This window comes from Barbatula barbatula (genome assembly GCF_947034865.1).
Source record: "Barbatula barbatula genome assembly, chromosome: 12".
Classification (NCBI taxonomy): domain Eukaryota; kingdom Metazoa; phylum Chordata; class Actinopteri; order Cypriniformes; family Nemacheilidae; genus Barbatula; species Barbatula barbatula.
Window position 1 is genome coordinate 19,930,302 of NC_136775.1, and position 20,044 is coordinate 19,950,345.

Here is a 20,044-nt window from a genome sequence, read left to right on the forward strand (position 1 = left end):
ATGTAATTGTAATAAGTAATACTTTGTAATTGAAATGTTATTGTGAGACACATCTGTTGTGTGGCTCTTTGGAGTGATGAGGGATTTGTTTTGGCTCATCATGATGAACAGGTTCGCTACCCCTGGCTTATACCAAGGAAATTATATTTTCTTTCACCTGCTGTACTTCTAAACCACATGTTTTGCTATGTTTGTGTGGACACATTTTGAAAATATACCCCTCAATAGTGTAACTTAACCAAAACACTGTTGTCAAAAAAGAGTTTTCTGGAAAAGAGATTGGATTACTGCAGTGGTCTTCCGTGTGTAGACCAGTTAAATGACCTTCCTGTTTTACAGTTATGATCCCAGTGTATAATAGTAAATTTATAGGGCTAAAGTATGCTGCCGTTTACAGAGTCTCTGAAAATCTAAGGAGAGACACAGATGGGCAATAAGATTCTTAGTACCCCAGCACTCACACTGGGACCCCCTTCTCATCCTGTGTGTTATATATCACACAGAGTTTTACTATGAAATGAAGTCTCTCCACTATGGTGCAGCACTTTCATTGCTTGTACTTCTAGGTATTTTTCTTAGGGCCCCTGGGGCATGCTGGGTAAGAGATGAAGTGGCTGAGGGGTTCATAACTCTCAGGTCTCCAACTCAGCATGAAGACGCAGAAGAGAAGATGAACAAAGATTTAAGGGAGACTTGCAGTGTATGTTTCTCATTTGGCCTTTATGCATCTCTTTCCATATGTCTGGGTAATGCAATATGTTATATAACAACAAATATTCAACTCGTGATGTCACTATTTGTTTTTATTTCTTTTGTAAACAGTGTGTTGATTGTCTTGACAATAGGCCCATACTCACCATAATATAGAGAAATATATTGTAACACCCGTTTTTATTACAACGATTTTTATTACCGCTTTGTAGCGTTTTATATTTTGACTTGTGTATTTATTTAGCATGTCTGTATTCGTTTTGATCATTTGTATACAGCGTCCAGGTGTTTCTTGTTTCTAATAATTTGTCCTCACTGTTCAGTCCTCTCCAACTCAAAATTTTCGATTGACTTTTTTCAGTTGGCTCAGTTAAGGTTTTGTAGATTTCACAAATGGCGTTGAAAAGACTGTTGCCACAAGTAATCCATTCATGAAGCCCCCGCTGAGCCAACTGAAAATATATTACCAGTCACTAGAAAATTTGGAGTTGGGCTCTATTATATACTGAAAAGTTCAGTAGCCTACTTTATCTACTTGACCGCACTTGACTATCGGAGCATTAAATCAATGGTAAACAAAAAAAAAGTGGTGTGGTCAGGTCAGGTGGTGTGAGCAAGTTATGAGGAATACATATGAGGAATTAATTTCCTCGTACCCAGAGCCATTTAGAGAGAGAGAGTCAAGTCAATGGTACAGTTTTTTCACAGCAATGGCGGTTCATGGAGGCTCTCAATAGTTCCCGGAAGATAACGAATGGAGCTGCGACTAAACAGACCCACTGAAGTAAACTTCTCACCCATTTAAAGACGAAAGCCATTTAATGAATACAACAATTTAAGAAATAAAGCATTTAAAGAGAAAACATAACTTCCTGGAACTATCTGAAGGATCCGTGAATCACGTGACGCTCCAGCGTTTTGAACTTTCGTTGGCAGAACTCTCTCTCAATGGCTCTGCTGGTACCTTTATAAGTATTTATATTCTTTTTGTATTTATTAGTTTTCTCCTTAGATTCTGTAGCCTTATAGGATGGCAAAATGTAGTTTAGATTTAATATGTATACTAAAAAATCTTGACAGTATTTCTTATCAATTATTTTTTAACATTAAACATTTAAACATACTACACATTTCGCAAGCTGTTTGTTCTTTATGCTGCTAAATCGTTTTTAAATAATCAACTTCCGACAGAGGGCTTGTGTGTCTACGGCTTTTGAGTGTTATTGTTATTTATGTCATGGCTAGACAAGTTCTGTCTAGTCGGTCAGGAAAGTGTATTCCTGGTACCGAAATAAATAAGCTTATTAGTAAGAACAATTATACAATATTATATAATTATTTTTGCTGTAGGACTATTGTTCTATCGTGTTGCAATTTCTTTGAAATGCAATTGAGTAAATTCCTCTTCCTGTTAATGCACTGAAAAAGAGCCTGTTCATAAATTCTGAATTGTGCCCAACCCTGCACAATGTAAGAGACGGTGCGGAATTAGCAAACAATAGAGAAGGAAATTATCTCCAGAGGTCTATTTTATCTGCAGAGAAACAGATTGTATGGATCTATTAACCAAACTGCTCAACCCCATATTAGTTCAATTAAGTTGATCCCCTTATCCCCGAAACACACTCCACACTCCATTGTGTGCACTGTCCGGAAGAACAATCCGTTCGATCGCTCGCTGTGCTACTTAACCCTTTCACTCAGAGAGGTCACTACAGTGGACATCTACTCAAAAAGCCATTTCTAGCACAAGTAATCCTGACACAGGTTATGATTTGTGCATCACGGGGTTGATAAGATAAAATAAGTTGGTGATAATATATTCTTAATCATAACTATTGTCTGCAAGGCCTTACTGTATAGACACCCATCAGACATTCTGGTAAGGGTTTGATCTAAAACCCAACACCCAAGTATGTTAACTTCTGGGATTAATTCTTAATTCCTTCCTTTGGTCTTCAAAGATCTAGACAGGAGAGCAAAGTCACTTACACTGTCACGTGAAACTGATCTGGATCCAGTCCATCATCTCCAGTTAGTGCTAGTCTGAACTGCCCTCCAGACAGGAAAATGTAACACCAGCATTGTTTGCTTAACCACTGACTGTGTGCTCCAATAATTACTCAAGCACGTACAGTATCACAAGATAGAGTTTCCCAACTCCCTCCAAAGCAAGCAGCTTGATGAGTGAGTCTTTGTGTTGTTTACTGAGAGTTATAACACACATATTCACTGGTGATGTATATTGAGAGGTTTGACCCCATGGCAGGGGATAATAATGCAAATTCATCTAATTCGTTCACTCCGGGAAACAGGAGGCATTTTCAGTTTTATGAAGTGAATCTGGGAGAAAAGTTTTGTTTAAGTAAAACATCTGTTCAGTGGTGGTGGCGTCACAAACAAAATTTCTTATGTTTGGACTTTGGAAAAATGTATCGCTTGAAAGGTTTACAGTTTCATTTGACATTGCAAGCAACACTAAGGGTCATACATTTACAAAACGTATTTATTTCGATCAATTACCAATTGTTTAATATACAAAATCATGGTTAAAGCACTGATGTTAACGATCATGCATAATTCAGGATACATTTAGTAAAATCAGACAATAATACGGATCACACAGAATTATGAGGTTGCATACATTATAGCATAATATGTGTCCATACATGTTTTCTCATGCATGCATTTACAGCAGGATGAGTGGTATAGCGGGTGTAGGCCAAAACATGTATTATCATGGCAAACGGAGACAACATATACAACTTAAACAGTAGATGTGTTGAAAAATGTCTAAAAGACAGTAGTCAATGTAAGGCACATACATTATAATAATAATAATAATGCATTTTATTTTATGGCGCCTTTCAAAAAACCCAAGGTCACCTCATAAGCAATATACAGATCACATAAAACAAAACAAACAACAAACCAACAGCATATACATGTACAGTGCAGATAAGTCTCAGTAAAACTTGTTATACAAAAGCTTGTTTAAAAAGATATGTTTTTAGACGCGTTTTAAAAGTAAGCAAGCACTCACTATTGCGAACATCAAGAGGAAGAGAGTTCCAAAGGCGGAGGAGCATAACTAAAGGACCTAGCATCCATGGTGGTAAGTCGGATCCGAGGTACAACAAGAGAAATTGAAGAAGAAGATCTGAGTGCACGAGAAGGAGTGTAAACATGGAGAAGGTGAGTAGGGTTTTTTGGTGCAAGATTATGAAGTGCCTTATAAGTGAGTAGCAAGATTTTAAATTCAACTCTATACTTTACTGGAAGCCAGTGCAACTGCTGGAGAACTGGAGAAATGTGGTCAGTATAGGGTGTTCTAGAGAGAACACGAGCTGCAGAATTCTGAACCAACTGAAGCTTATACAGCAATTTAGAGGAAATACCTGTGAGAAAAGCATTACAGTAGTCTATACGTGAGGTGACTAGTGCTTGGATAAGAACTTCAGTATGACTATTTGAGAGAAAGGGACGGAGGCGGTTGATATTGCGCAAATGGAAGTATGCAATTCGTGTGAATTAACCTGACAGTGGATCTGCTTTTCTAGATAATTCTTCATTTTAGGAAAGAGTGAATAAATGTGTAGGACACGATACTTTTCTAAGCGTGTGATCTGCTGCAGATCAGATGGCAGATGACTTGGTATATTTCCTAGGTAGCTAAATATAGCCCACTCATCACTCTAGCAGCATGAGAAACCATTTTCTCTCTCTCTCTCTCTCTCTCTCTCTCTCTCTCTCTCTCAGCCGGTGTGAGAACAGGTGACTGGATGACGTACGGTAGAGTCTTGTGAGGGCAGTTTCCACAGCAGAATATGTGATCGCAGGCACGTTGCCCTGGTGATGACGTGTGAACAGGGAAAAGCTCAGACACGCTCTTAAAGTGATACCTTTTAAATCAGCTCATAATCATTCACCATGTCATCTAGTTGAAAAATAATCAGTCGAGGGCCAGAGCAATTTCAAGAATTCAATATTTATGGCTTCTGTTATAGACATTGCACGGGGCGTGAGTTTCACGATTACAACACGTCAGGTTTACACAAGGGGGTGGGGGGAATGTGGTCGCGGCAGCATTCAAGGAGTGTTTAATCTCTCACCCATCAGGGGCTTGATGCCTCGAGAGACAAAACTGTTACAACTAAACGTTGCAACTATGCTGTACTTACTAAAGAGCAAACCTTGGTCTGTCTGTACAAAGTACAAAACAGTTCCTTTGGGTTTTAGTGTACTTGCTGAGTCAGACACCATTTCGTGGAGCCTGGGCATAGACATATAATGAAAGAGGCAACTGCATCAGGGATGGGTCAATGGGCAAAACGAGTATTTCAAAGTTATATTGCTGTAGTCTTACAAAATGTTAAATGAAGTTATAGAGTTAACCACAGAGTTAAAGAAAAAGTTATAATTTACTGTCAAATAAAAAAAGTAGATACAAAATGTCTATTCCTATCAATAAATAGAGAACGGATTTGTGCTCCAAAAAAGATAAATTAGCAGCACGTAAAAGAATACAACTTGTGCCTTTTCTACATACAACTTGTTATATTCCAAGTGCTGGTAGCTTTAAAGTCCCAGTGAAATAAAAAATGACAATGCCTATTTTTTCATGAAATATTGCAGTGTTTATTGTAAATAGTTTATCAATGTGGCTCATTCTCTTTTTTATATTCTTGTGCCCTCATAATCTTTAGTTAAAATCTGACGTATGTTAGACAACATGGGCGGAGCATCCATTAAGTCCTCCCTTTCAGCTGTCAGTCTGCTGCCAGTTCCATTTTAAAATGCAGTCCAACCAAATCGCAGAGAAAGACGAAAGCCACGGCCACTATTTTTCTATAAATTCCATTTCACTCGGAAATGCGTCAAAAACGATCGCCACTTTCGGTCCACGGGGACTTTAAGGGACAGATACAGATACATTCACAGATAATCTTCCCTTCTGTTGAAGCTGCACAATTAATAAGGTGCCTTTAAATTTGTTGCTCGGTGGTTTTAAAAAAATCTGTCATTTTGATTTGTTTATTATGCGCTGTAAGATAAGGACTAGAAGGAGGCTATGCTAAGCAGGCCAAGGCAGAAAAATAGCGTACTGAATGTGACAAAAATAATCATTACTACTTGGGCATTATACCATTTGTAGGCAGCTGTGAACTGAATCCACAACTCAGAAGAGCCAAAAAAATGAAAGTGACTTATAACAATGTTAAATCCCTTTGAAACCAGCAGAGTATAAACTTTGAGACAATAAGGCTTCACAACTGATTGTAATGAAATTGAGATATGGTCTTGGACAGCTACTAAAACAATTGTGTAAAAGATGTACTTCCGTCAGAGAGTAGGACCCTGTGAGGCTCAAGCAGAGCCAATGCTATAGTATATAAGCTCGACAGAGGACCCTTGTCCATCTACAGCACAAGTCTGTACAAATCTATTTCAGTAACCCCACAAGAATGTTTTATAAGTAGATTATTCGTGTCTTGTTGGGAATGTCAGGAATAATGTTGGTGAATAATGCGTAGCTTATCCTTTAGTATAACTTTTTTCTAACTCTATTTTAGTGAATGTCTGAGTCACCGTTTATAGCAATTTGGTGCTCAAAATGGGACGTTTCTATAAACTCCATTCAGGGTTGGATTACAGACCGAAAAGGTTGGACGGTGTCCCTGTGCCTCCAAAGCCTCGGGCCACACGGCCCAATAGAAATCTAAAAAAAGGGTTCTTAGTGCAGATATTATGAGCTGACTACTGGTACCCCTGGGCCCCTTGACACATAATGCAGGCTCACCATTAGGGCTCCCAAAAACAAGGTACTTTGTGGTGTCCTTTTGGAGCTTGGCAGTAACTATCAACAAACAAACCTGTGACGTTACGTCTCTCATTTTGCGCTTTCAATATAATATACAGTATGGGTTAGAAAGACATAAGAGTGAGTGTATCTTTACAAACATTTTTAGAATAAAGTTTGTAAAGTCTTTGTGAATTTTCAATTGTGGACTGACAAAAATAGCACACTTGTCAGACAGAAATCCATTTTACTTTAATAAAAAACAATATAATTTGAAAATAAATATGTTTAATAGTCATACTAAAAACACGGAAAAGATGTTAATATTTAACAGCACCAATAAATATAACAAGAAGGCTGTACACAAACAAACAAAACCAAACAAAAAAATGCAGGCACTTTCACAGAAGAATGTTTTGTTGTGGCTTGTTTTGTTGAAACGACAGCTCTGGGTTCTCGTCCAAAATCATACAAAAATGTTCAAACTACAAAACACGCTTTTAGGAATGTTGTAGTGCCAGCTCTGTTTTCTATTTCCATTCTCTCTCCATTTAAAGTTTATCAGATTGGTGACAATGTCGATAGGAAACAAAGAAAAAAACAATATTAACAATAACACTGTATATAAATAGACCAAATTAAATACACAAAATACTGAGCATATTCTAAAAATATAAATTAAATGTAGTGTACTACAGAAATGGATATTATATAATGTATATACAGATATTGTGTGGTAATTGACAGTTCCTAAAGTGATGTGCAATTATTTTCTTTGGAAATTGTTATAATTGAGTTGTAGTGAGCTGTGTGACTCCATTTTCTATTGAATGTCACATTTTTTACTTTTCCCTAATTTCTATATATACCTACATTTAATATCCCTTTCGTATTATCACACCAAGTCCTATTGGATGTTAGTCAGTACAGATGTACAGATGTTTTTTGACTAAAATCACAGAAATAGATAGTTCCGCATTTATATCCCGTGCCTTGACCGACTGTTCCAAGCAGTCTGAAAAAAGTCTTTATTATGACACTTCCCCTCATTTGTATGTTAGTCCAAAACTGTTCATATAAAAGTGTGGAGGGGAGGTGGCCAATGTTTTCATCACAGTCCTCGATTTCAGTCTTTAAGTATGAATCCACAGTGGCGTGTTTGCAGGGAAGCATTACAACGTGTTGTTTTGTCCACCCCTCTGACACTTGTCCGATCACAGGCCAAGGTTCATATCCTGTTATATCCTGCTCATACGCTGTGTAGCGTTTTCGTTTGCTTATAGTAATTTAGATGATAGCAGCCACACACTTCGTCATTGTCATTTCATATATATAGGTATATACTATATATTCATATATTATTATTTCAAAAATATACATTGGGATCATTTCTGCTGCCCTCGTTTCACTTTAAGTCTCATACTCTGGTTTCAGTCCGTCCAGGGAATGAATTCTAATGGTAGAAAAGTGCTGTGCTGTAAGAAAATTCCTTCACTTCAGTTCTGCCCAGCGACCGGCTTATCATCTTGGTTTTTCACATCTGAAAAAGAACATATGGTTGGTCAGTGATCTGTCTGACCCGCACAAATAACACATTGAAGTTCTTGAGGAAACCCCACATATTTTTGGATCTGTTCCCCAGGATCAATCGGAGTTACGCATATTCACTCACTCAAAAAACATTTAGTAGAAGTGTTCGAAATGAAATTTTAGATGACTGCATACTGCCGGTATACTGTACACTACTACAGTACCAGCTATTAAATAAACTGCTATTTAATATTATATATGCCTTGCAGACATATCCTTTATTTTTTATCTAAATATAAACCACTTTGTGGGTGAGTCGGGTTCGAAAGGTAACATTTTTTGAAGGGGTCAGAAATTTAGTTAAGGTGAACCAGACTATTATATGTTAGGATCTCCACTTTACATAATCCTAACATTTTAACATAATTTACAGCACTCAACCAAAGGCCACATACTATATAAGATGACAGTTTAACCATTGGTGGGACAGATTGATGAGTAGGACCATGAGAAGCACACAGCAAGAACACTCATTTTCAGGTTAAAACTTGTCAGTAAATTGCTGAAATACAACTGTAAAATCAACATCACGTTATGTTACTTATATGAAAGATGTATAGTTGACAACACGGTTTGCACATGATGGCAAAATCCCCAAATTTGTTCGGACTACAGAGAGCGTAAGTCACATTCTAATAAAAAACTACAAAAACACAGATCTGCAAACACAAACCCTTTGGATGTTTACTTATTTACCATATCACAATGCTTGTTGCCAGAATATCTTACATGTACTGAGTTAATCATTTATGTGGTCAACATCAAATCTCTTGACACCACAAAGTGCATCTGCAGTGCTCTTGTTTATTAAAATATAATGCTGTTATTAGTGCAGGGCAACAGTGCACTAGATTCTGACATCAAGCAAAGATGCCAACAATAGACATTCTCAGAACACACGCTACGGCCCACATACATGCACACACAGTCCAGATATACAAAGAAAGAAAGCACTAGACACGCAGAGAAAAGCATGCACATTCCGGCAGAAATTGTTTTTTTTAGACCTGACGACAAGACGATGAGGTCAACATGTTGCACGTAGTGACAGTTCATAAACAAACCTGCAAGTTCTTTCGTTTAATTCAAGTTGTCTGGACTTGCATTGCAATTGTGTGAATTTGCAGGAGCATTTACAGGTGAGAGGATCCTGCACATACAAGCGCTTTCTTCTCTCTGAGCAAGGCTCACAGTGGCTGCAAGGGAAGCAGAAGGGAGAGACAGAGAGACATCTAAGCACTAGTGATCTGGACAGAGCTGGACACACACACACCCACACTCATGCACCATCAAACACAACCTTCACCTGGTCCATCGACACCGCTCTGCAACAGCCAGGGAGAAACACAGGAATGCATTCACGTAAACAGTTAGAAAGTCAAATTTGAGTTTGTCTTTTTAATGTTTGCTTTTTTTGAAGACAGAATAGCATTAGTGGCAGAAGGAAAGCAGAGACTGTGCATGTTTGGACTGCATTATACCATCTATGGTTCCATTCATCCAATCGATTAATTCATCCCTACAGCCATCTAGTATGTACTGTGTGTATCAACCATCCATTCATCCATTTACTGATCTACATTTACATTTATTCATTTGGCAGACGCGACTTACAAGTAGTTTTCTACAGTGACACATTACTGCAGAGCAATCAGGGGTAAGGTGCCTTGCTCAAGGGCACTTCAGTCATGACCTGCTGGCACTGAGATTTGAACCTGCAACCGTCTGATCACAAGCCCAACGCTCTAACCCCCAGGCCACACATATAACATTGTGATTAGTAGCAACATTGAAATTAAACAGGAACATTGGCCAAACACAGGCAACTGCGTTCTCTAACAAACTGCGTGTGTTATTCTTATTTTCGCATGTAAAGCTGCCTTGGAACAATGCACATTGTGAAAAGCGTTAAGTAAATATATTGAATGTTGATAATATACACAATTTAACAGAAATCTATCATGATCCGAATTGTCATAGCAAGGTTGAAAACAATACAGAGCGAAACCCTAATAAAAGCATTTTCCAGTTGAAAATACAAAAACTAGACCTTCTAAGGCTAAATGATGCAATATCCACAGGAAGTGTGAATGTGAAACACAAATGTAAAAAATCAGTAGTAGCACAATTTAAAAGTGCACTCAGTTTTTTTCCTATGTTATGAAACTGATAACTCCATATCAGTAAATGTAGCCGATATCGTATCAGTAACCCAACACAGCTGTTTGATTTTACATAGAGTAGGTCACCTCATGGGGTCACCATGCTGTAATCACATGACCGGCTCACTTTTAAAGCACTCCCTCTATATTATCTGATGTATTTGCTCGTGTAATTATATAATTATACCTAAAAAACACACATTTGTACAATAAAAAAACAAAAAAACTTTGTTATTTGTTTAATGCTACATTCATGCCCCATGGATGTCATTGTCCAAATCCATATCAACCAGTTCAACATCATCAGAAATACTGAGTGCACATTTAAATAAAATGATGGTTTCCTGCAAAACATCTGGCTGGCTTCCTTCATCGTCTAACTGTGTACTCCGATTATTAAAATTGAAAAAGACACAAAGAAAAAAGCTCATCTATAGGAGAAAGACAAGCTACAACTGCCTGAAGCCAAGGAAAGCCACAATACAAGTATGAAATCACATAAACACTGTGTCATTCGAGCTGTGGTGGCACATTAGTACAATAATGAAAGAGACAACCATGCAACCTCTGTTTATTTACCTTTCTTTCCACTTTGTGGGCTTTGGGCCAAGAGTGTGAAATAAGAGTACAAACAAATGCAGACTGGGGGCGTGAAGACAACTGGACAAGTGAAATTACAAAAAACAAACAAGTTGTCCTGAAAAAAGGCCAATGAGAAAGACCGAAAAACTGCTTGAGCAAAGGTGAGCCGAGGCGCTGACATCGCCTGTATCTCCCTCCCTCGCTCTCTTTCGGCTTCTAACCCTCCCCACTCTGGCTTTTCTGCAAAACAGGAAAATAACGCAAGAGAAGGACATCTAAATGAAGTCATGCCGAGCAAGGTCAATTTCCACCAGGGGTTGTCAAAGTACCAAGTCGATATCACTATAGCCAGTTCCCTTCAATAATTGCTTTGACAATAAACATTAGATTCTGCTATGCAGAATTTTCACTGGTATTGGTATCGACTATTGAAATTGAGCTATGATGATAACCCATAACCGCCACCAATTAAGGTGAGAACTAAAGCACCAGGGACAGCCCTTGTGAGGATTCAGCGGTTGGCTCCATTGTCAAAATAAGCAGCTAAAGAGATTGAGCATGTGTATTTGTATGTGTGTGTGTGTGTGTGTGTGTGTAAGAGGAGCTTAGAGCTAAAGTTCGAAGTACAAGCAGCTGAACTTGAGCTTGTGAATCAAACCCCAGTCATTCTCATGCACCCCCGCCCACACCCGTGTGAGGGTAGGCCTACGTGCTGAGAGACAGGCGGTGTGGACGCTGAACCGAGAGTCGCCGCTCAGCCCCATGACGAACGGATTTGATTTAGCCCTCTCAGCTAACCTGATCCATTTCTGCACGGCCGCATTAACCTAGCAAGGTGCAGAATTGCACACAGGCACCACTTATTCAATTAAAGGAATGTTCTCAGTTCAATGCAAGTTAAGGTTATTCTAGTTACTCCGTGAGCGTTAGTGGCACAATGCTAAATACCTCAGAAAGAATATATTTCGAAGCAGAAATGCACGGTTTGTATTTTTGCTTTGTAGGTAAACCTGTAATTTCTCCGGCTGAGTTTTGTCAAGGTAAACAGTAGCTGTAATTTTTTCCTTTTTGTCTGTGGTAACTGGCGTTATGCCACAGTTGCTATCAATAGACCTTAACTTTCATTGAGCCTGGAACTTTCCTTTCACACAGGTTATGTAACTGGTTCACATGAACCTGCTGCACATACACAAAAATCTGTGTATACATACATGGGAAGAAGTATAAAGTATGCACTGACCAACACTAACCTGTGTCTCAGGAACATTTACTATTTAAAAGGCTAAAAATAAAAGTGGGTTAAGGACAAACACGTGTTACGGTATGGGGATGTAGGCAAGGGTCAGTCTTGAGAAACGAATGTGACGGCCGGGTGGTCTACACCGAAACCATGTTACATCTGCCATAAAACACGAAACATTGGTCCCGAAAAAAAACTAACTAAAATAAATCCTGAAAAGTCTGGCTTACCAGCAGAGCAAAGTTCTATAGAGGCCTACTGTATATAGCGGTACAGTTCTGTTACAGAATTTAGTTATTCATATGTCCTAAAAAAAGACGTTTAAGGTGAATATTGTCTTCTTATCTTACTTCACAAAATGTTGTTACACTTCAAACAAGAAAAACTATTTGCCACTAAACTATACAAATAAACTTAATTTAAGATTAGTATATGCTCTGGAAAAAAAGTCTGTATACCTATATATCTTGAGTAAATTAATAAATTATGTTTAGTTATTTTTAACAAGACTAAATCTGTGGAATACTTTTGAAGGATGTGAGAATGTTCTGAATGACAGATGTTCCATTTCTATGTAAACCTATGGAATACTTCTGAGGATCCTTAACTGGTATAGGTGCATATTTTTGTTATGAGACAGCCATGTTTAATAGATGACAATCATATAGTTCTGAATAGTTATCTGCTAGACACTAGCCCTTTGGATCATACACTTGCTCTTTAACCAAGTACACTGCGCTGTGCCGCTCACATGCGCAGTGATGTGACGATGCCGGTAATCTTACAACTCCTTTTACAGGTAAATTGGGAGTACTGATTTATCGGAAAGGTTCTGTTCACAAACAATCCGTTAACTGCAATTTTCTGGCAATTTACCAGTAAAGGGCTTATAGACACATACGGCTATACAAAGAAAACCATTAAAATAAAGAGAAAAATCCTCTTTTATTTTTGGTTTAATGTCATGTCAAGATGAAGTGCTGTTGAAAGTGATATGTTTTGAGATCATGCCTGAGGATTAGGAGGGCTACGGCTGTTATAACATTTAGAGGAAGTTGGGTGTGAGATCAACAAAGTGTTTAACTTTGTTGTGAAGCAACGGTGTGAGGGCGTGACGAGTCAAGTCGAGTCTCGGCCACAAGAAACGTCGCATTGCTTTTCTGATTTTGCAATCTTTCAATTCAATATTTTCTTTAGTATGACAAGGATTTTGAACTGAGTGGACATATGGAGCCAGTAGAGGGAGGACGGATGAAAGTTTATAGGCGAGTTTGACTTTACGTGATGGTAGAATAAAACTTCCTTTCCACAATCTGTGTCCCAGTGTGGCCGTTGCATTTTAACCAGTAATGGCCAAATACATTTCGAATTACACCAAAGAAAAATTATTCACTCACGAAGTTTGCAGATAGTGCAGACAACCGAGGTGGTCTTAGTTCATTTCAAGTGTTCACATACAGTAGAAGCCAAAATTCTTGTGGACCGCCCAGAAACTAATAAAGTGTTGCCTGAGGCTGACAGAAACTATAAGCAACCAGTCAATGGAGGTCTCACGTGCATCATCTCAACTGTGAACTTTCTCTCCACTCGCTCATTTTCAGAAAATACAGCGCTGGATTTTTTTATATAACTAGTCAAATTGCAAAAATGAGTAGGAGTTATAGCACTAACGTGAGTACCAAAGCTTAACAACAAACAGGCCACACTCCCCTTATTATGAGATATCTTAATGTGTCTATTAGAGCAATTAGCAGCATTTGGCAGATGCTTTAATCTGATGTGACTTAAAGTCAGATCCCTGGTAATCAACCTTATGACCTTCAGGTTGCTAGAGCAAAGCTATATCAACTGAGCTAAAGGCACACTGTTAGAACAGTGTACAACTGACTGCTTCTCGTTGCCAGTTACTCCACCTAGTCACTGCAAATTTGAGCTCAGATGAAAAAGCCATTCATTGCCTATAACTATCCACACAGGCAGCAAATGGTTCATTGCCAATTACACAATGTCCCATATGAAAAGGAAGAATTGAAGTGTGATTGTTTTAGAAATATGGCCCATTATACAAGTCATCCTGTCACCACAAATCACCCAAAAACTAGACATATTAAATAAAAAGAATCTTACTTTTCTTTCCTTACTTTGACTTCTTCCTTTGGCCTGGTTAAAAGAAAGAAACACAAATGTTTTATTTTACATGACATGATTGAATGAATGGTTAAAAATTCAGCAGGGTTAACTCACAACGAACAAAAAATAATTTTTTAAACAAATACACAGCTCTTTTGAGAGGTATAGTAGAGTCAACGTTGTCTCAGAATGCTTATAGCCACAAGTCAAATGTACCTTTACCACTGTGCCCTTTTCTAAAACTTAAGAGATGTGGTCACAGTGATCTTGTTAAATACAAAAGAGCCGCGTGGAGATGTTTTAACAATTATCCTGTTATGTTTCAATTCAATTGAACTTCTGCTAGTTTAAAACATGTGGATATATTTTTGGAGAACTACTCCTTACAAATTAGCATAATCTTTATAATCATTTTATTCGACTTACCTGCATTCACACCTGGTGTGTTCTGTGAAACTCAGTTGAAAATTGTGTTGTGATACCCTCTGTCTAACCCGTAATACCTACAAATATGTACAAAAGAAGCACATTGAGACTGCTGTGTGTAAGTGCGTCATGTATTACAAAAAACCCAATGACCTTAAACACAGAGTAAAATATTCCATTTAACAGCATAGATCAGATTTGTTAAATTTGTTTTCCGTCCCCCTCCCCCCCCTTATTAAGATCAGGCCTTGACCGTGGCCAAGCGTATCATCAACCACATGAACGTAATAAACACAGTGTGGAGCAGTAAACAACATAGCTAGCATGCCAGTTAATACCGCTTCACTGTCCCCATGCTGGGCAAGTATGAAGTCATAGCAAGCAGGGTAAAGGATTGTGTGCACTGGATTGAACTGGTCTCACCTCCATGGTGACGTTACGTGTCTCTGTAGGGACGCACTCGAGTGCCTCGTCGTTGCAGCAGCCTGCGCAGCGTGTTAGAACCACGCAGGATGGGATGTATGTGTGCTCGATCTCGTCAGGATACTCTTGAATGATGTCCACCAGCACCTCTCGTGTTTTACACGCGCTTTTTTTGTACACGTCCATGAAGAGAATTACTAAAGAAGATGAAGAGAATGCCCACTCATTATAATATCAAGTTACTCACCGGTAATACATGTAAATACATTTTCCCACTATTGACCTTAATGCTCAACCATCCAAGCATCCTAAATCTCTGATCTGTGGCTTATTTTGCTCATATGAGACTTAGCGTTCCCAACGAGAAAGAGTCATGTGACACACGTTGAGGCGCATGTGTCCTCCACACTCCACCCTAATCTGTGCACCTTTTAGCTGGTTTCCCATCCCTCTATGTGACCCTAGTGCCTCATGACCCGCAGGCTGCCAGGGAAAACTGTGACCTCAGGCAGCATGGCGCCAGGCTTCACTGCAGACACCTGACCTCTATAAGAAGCCCACCCGGCATGAGAGGTTTTGGCCCTCATGTAAAGCCACCCATGAATCTTTAGATTCAATCTAAGAAGCATAGTCTGTTTGACTACACTGCTTTGATTGAGTTTCTCATAGTATCAATACTGATTTAACGCTATTCAAGATATCATGACATGGGACCTCTATCTTCTGGGAGACTTAAAGCAGTTAAAGCAGATGGTATGTTAAAATAACAATGCACATTCTCCCATAAACGTAACGAGACTCTGTATAAACAACCAAAGTTGACCAGGTCCACTGCTGACAAATAATCGTTACCTTGAGGACAAATTGGGAATAAATCAGCCAGTGTCTTTGTTAATAAACAAACATGGCCATGGTCAAAGACTCCGCTCAAGGTTGCTTGAGGGTAGAATAAATGATTCACATTGACTATCCTTATAACTCAAGATGTCACATTTTTTGTGTAAATTTAAACCTAACCTGATTGAATGAGAAGGTGTTGTGTAAAATCAGAATCAACAGTTCATGGAATGTGTAAAGTACAATTGGCCTAATGCCTATCTCTCATGCCTCGGAATTTGGCACCCATTACGGTTTGATTTTGACTTGAGAATGACATTGCATATACATCCTCCAGGTGGCACTACGATCTCAACACCATGTCAATTAGCTTTACCAGGGGAAATCACATCACGTCTTAGTCTCATGATTACATCATATCAACATTTAGGTAAAGTGCCCAGGTAAAGAGACTCACCATCATTTTTGCTCTTCCCTCCCTCTTTGGGTATGTAGGCAGCCTGTCAGAACAAAGAAGTAACAGTTTTAAGTGACAAAAGATGCATATATTTGACCAATGATAGGCCCTATTTGTAGTTTTGCTACAGTAACTATAGTATAACCATAATACTATTACCAAATGGGGCATTTGTTATAATAAGTATTAGAATAAATCTTATACAATATGAAATATTATTATGATATTTGGTAATATAATAATTCGTGCATGGTTCATTTTTATGACGACAGACGACCTTTAAAATGTGAAAACTGCTTAAAGGACCTTGTAAAGTAATCCCATTGTAGGCTATTATCTTTGATAGCGCGTTTCTTAGATATGCTTTCCTGTTTTCCTGTAACAATGCCAAAATCATGGGTCCGAGGGATTGCGTATTCAGAATGCAGACTATAGTATAATGCACTGTAAATCGCTTTGGATTAAAGCGTCTGCCAAACGCGCGTACGTGTATATATCCTATTTTAAAGTCGTTAAACATTTTTACTATTTCAATAAAGAAGTTAGCAGTAATCACTGAGTGTCAGCCGATAAATTGAACTGTCAGTTTGGCAGTTTAGACTATTTTAAACGCTAAATTTCACATGTTTAAATCTTAGTAGGGGAGTCATAAAGGGAGGCGCCATTCAAAGAGCAACACGCCGAAGAGAGCCAATGGTTCTCCGGCTTGCTTTTTTCCCGCCTCCAGATTAGTCTGGTCTGGCTGTCGGAGGAGAGCGCGTGTGCAGGTGCTAGACTGGCGCAATAGCTCTCGGTGTTGCGTGAGAATCTCGCCAGTTTGCTTAAAACCCCAGAAGCAGGCCATCTGCTTTGTATACAGCCCACAATTCTTCATATTAATAACCCAACATTAGGACAGCGAAGGCGAACTGACAAACACTCAAACGATAAAAATGATAAACGGTCATTTTTTGAGACAATGGTGTTCCGCGTCATCAAGCCTACGCACGCATGCTGCCGCATCATTATTCAAGTAAATGCATTAATTCATCTGCAGACAAAGAAATTGGGGCCTTCAGGTAAAAGCGTGTCATTATTCTTGCAAGAAAAGCCGGTTGTTGTATTTTACGCAATAAAAGCAACAATAGAATGTAGCATGTCAATGTTGTGGCCATTTCTGATTTGATAAGTAAATACCATTCGGATTGATTGAGCAGAACAGGACAATATTGCCATATGAAGTAGGCCTAGTGGAAACAAGTAGTCAAACCCCTAACCATGCATGATATAAAGATCAGTTTAATACATCTCAGTTTAATTTTAGAGTAGCAACAGGTCGATTTTCTACATCAATGGCACTTTCATCGTAGGTTATTTCTGGTAGTATAACTTCATGCATCGGTTTGTCTGGAGACACGTTCCAGTTCGGTGTTCGCCGTTAAAGTGTCTTAAAACTCCAACAACTCGTAAAGCCGTGTGAAACTTTAGCCCCTCGGTTAACTAGTGTATAAACGGCGCAAGAGCATCGGACAAACCGTGACCGGTGTCTTAAACGCATTTCATCCTCGGGCTTCTCCGCATCGGTGTGTTACCTGACCTCCGTTTGAGAGCAATTTGCTCATTAATGAAAAACGAAAAACGAACTTTCCCTGCAAATGTTCTGATGTTATTTCCCGTTCAACCCCCAAATGAAACGCAGCGCTTACCTTTACAGCAAACAGATGAAGGAGTGCCGCAAACAATAATTGTACCAAATAAACAACAAAGTTCATGATTGTGAATTCCAGTTGTGTGTTGCGGTGAGGGTTACAGAACAATCTGGATGTGTGTGGCTCTAAAAACAAATTAAAACGTGAACCAGTTGATTATGAATGATCCTTGATATATCTTGGGTCAAAGTAACAATCCCATTCTGTCCTTCAAGACCGAAGCATCTGCGTTAAATCCACTCAAATCAACTTCTCGAACGCCTCTTCTTCCCCGAGGATATAATATAAATTAAAATAAAACAACAAAGAAGGCAAAAAAGTAGGGAAATCCACACTATAGGCTATTGGTCCCCCGCGTAATCTGTACTTAAAATCCACAATTTAACCGAGAAAAGATGTTTAAACGTAAGGATGCAAAAAAAGCAACGCAAAAGTTTAGTAGACTTCCCAGCGCACCCTCCACTTTGAACGCTTTGAGACCAGGGCCAGCGAACGGCTTTTGCGCATATGATTATCATCAAGCGCAACGTATAACGTGATCCAATGGCAATCCTTGGTTTCACTGTATCAGACTTTGCCTTTTTTCCTCGTCTTATTTCCGCAATTGTTTTGTCTCTCGTTGATCCATATCGCAGTGAACGTGACAGCGCGGAATGAGGAGGTCTTGTCACTGCGCTCGCTCTATCTTTCAGCGCGTCTGCTGTTCAGTGCTGGAGATCTTGAGAGAATCGGCACACAGGCGGCGAGCGCGCTGATTGGCCAAGATGTAAAATATACAACCGCACTGTCCAATGCGGGGAGTCTCATTCAATGACAGTAGATGAAGGTGGGAAACAACATGAATGTTGCACATTGTGGCTGCTTGGAACTTCATAGATTTGTCAGAAATCTTCAATGATTCTTCAGTAATTTTCAATCATTTCTTTCTCATCCTTTTAAAATCTGTAAAAACATTCTCTGCGACAAATAACTGTTGACGTTAAAGGTCCCCAAGAATCAAAGACCCCGACAAAGAACCTTAAAGGAATCTTTATGTGTGCGTTATTAACTTAAAGAAGACCATGCCTGTAATGAAGTTGGCTGTAATGATGGTTAATTTTTGTTAACCATTATTATTTTGTGTTAAGTATATTGTGTATCCTGTGTTTCTTTACGCTTTTCTATACGCAATATTTAAATGCCTTTAATAAACACGTAAAGTTCACAATCATATTTACAGGCATCTAAATGTTACAGGTTCACTTGCGTTACGAGTGATGTGTACTCTGTTTGTGCTGATAAAAAAAGTGTACATAAATTATAATGTTTTTAATTTGTACACATCTGCCTGTCACTCAAACACTCAGAGGTCACAGATGCCTAACACGGCAGGCGTATTGTTTTTTGAAGCCCACAGCAAGAAATCAATGCTTGGATATATAGATGAAAGAACATTTGAGCTGATGTTTACTCCCCTGGGGCAGACGGAAGTATTAGGGAGTAATATTGAGGCTTCCAAGTTCCCATGAGTACAAGCTGCTGAGAAAATTTAATTCGGTCTGCTGGTACGTGAAGAATCAAGGATGGCGCCCCAGTAAATAGGAGATTTAGAGGTAGCTTCATTTCCCTTCAAAATCAGCATGACCTCTCTCTCTCTCTCTCAAACACATGCACGCACGCACACACATACTCATTGCCCATGTTCTCTGACACAGAGATGGGTCACGGTCTTCTCTCCCACAGTTCTCCAAGTCAGGCACTTTATTCTGTTACTATGGTTGCCAACCACTTAAACTCTCCTTGTCCTCCTTATGTTCTGTCTTTATCCTCGCTGACTTCATTTTCAAGTGATACGAATAAAAGGGTGGGTACCACTTGCTTTTTCTCTTTGCCATACATTTTGGCTGTAGAACAGAGCAAAATCTGTTGAACTAGTAAATCACAAACTCCTGCTTTGGTTAGATAACATTAACCACATGTTTATTGATAACTCTAAATTTAGGAATTTATTTTGAATAT

General features: G+C 38.8%; 1 protein-coding gene across 1 annotated transcript; it reads right to left on the minus strand.

Annotated features, from left to right (window-relative positions):
• Positions 1–6,744: 6,744 nt before the first annotated feature.
• vegfaa (vascular endothelial growth factor Aa) lies at positions 6,745–18,741 on the minus strand. The gene is made up of 7 exons (XM_079470085.1): positions 18,044–18,741; positions 16,359–16,401; positions 15,065–15,261; positions 14,642–14,718; positions 14,213–14,245; positions 9,166–9,297; positions 6,745–8,051 (listed from the first exon to the last, which is right to left on the minus strand). The coding sequence occupies exons 1-7, from the start codon at positions 18,107–18,109 to the stop codon at positions 8,033–8,035; spliced, it is 567 nt and encodes a 188-aa protein (XP_079326211.1). The 5' UTR covers positions 18,110–18,741; the 3' UTR covers positions 6,745–8,032.
• Between the last annotated feature and the right edge of the window lie 1,303 nt (positions 18,742–20,044).

Bases quoted from the DNA above. Each gene is read 5' to 3' on its own strand.
- vegfaa (XM_079470085.1), bottom strand. From the start codon at position 18,109: ATGAACTTTGTTGTTTATTTGGTACAATTATTGTTTGCGGCACTCCTT. The intron at 14,719-15,064 runs GTGAGACCAGTT...ACATATTTGTAG, and splicing joins CACGTAACGTCACCATGGAG to GTATTACGGGTTAGACAGAG. The intron at 14,246-14,641 runs GTAAGTCGAATA...TCTTTTAACCAG, and splicing joins CACACCAGGTGTGAATGCAG to GCCAAAGGAAGAAGTCAAAG.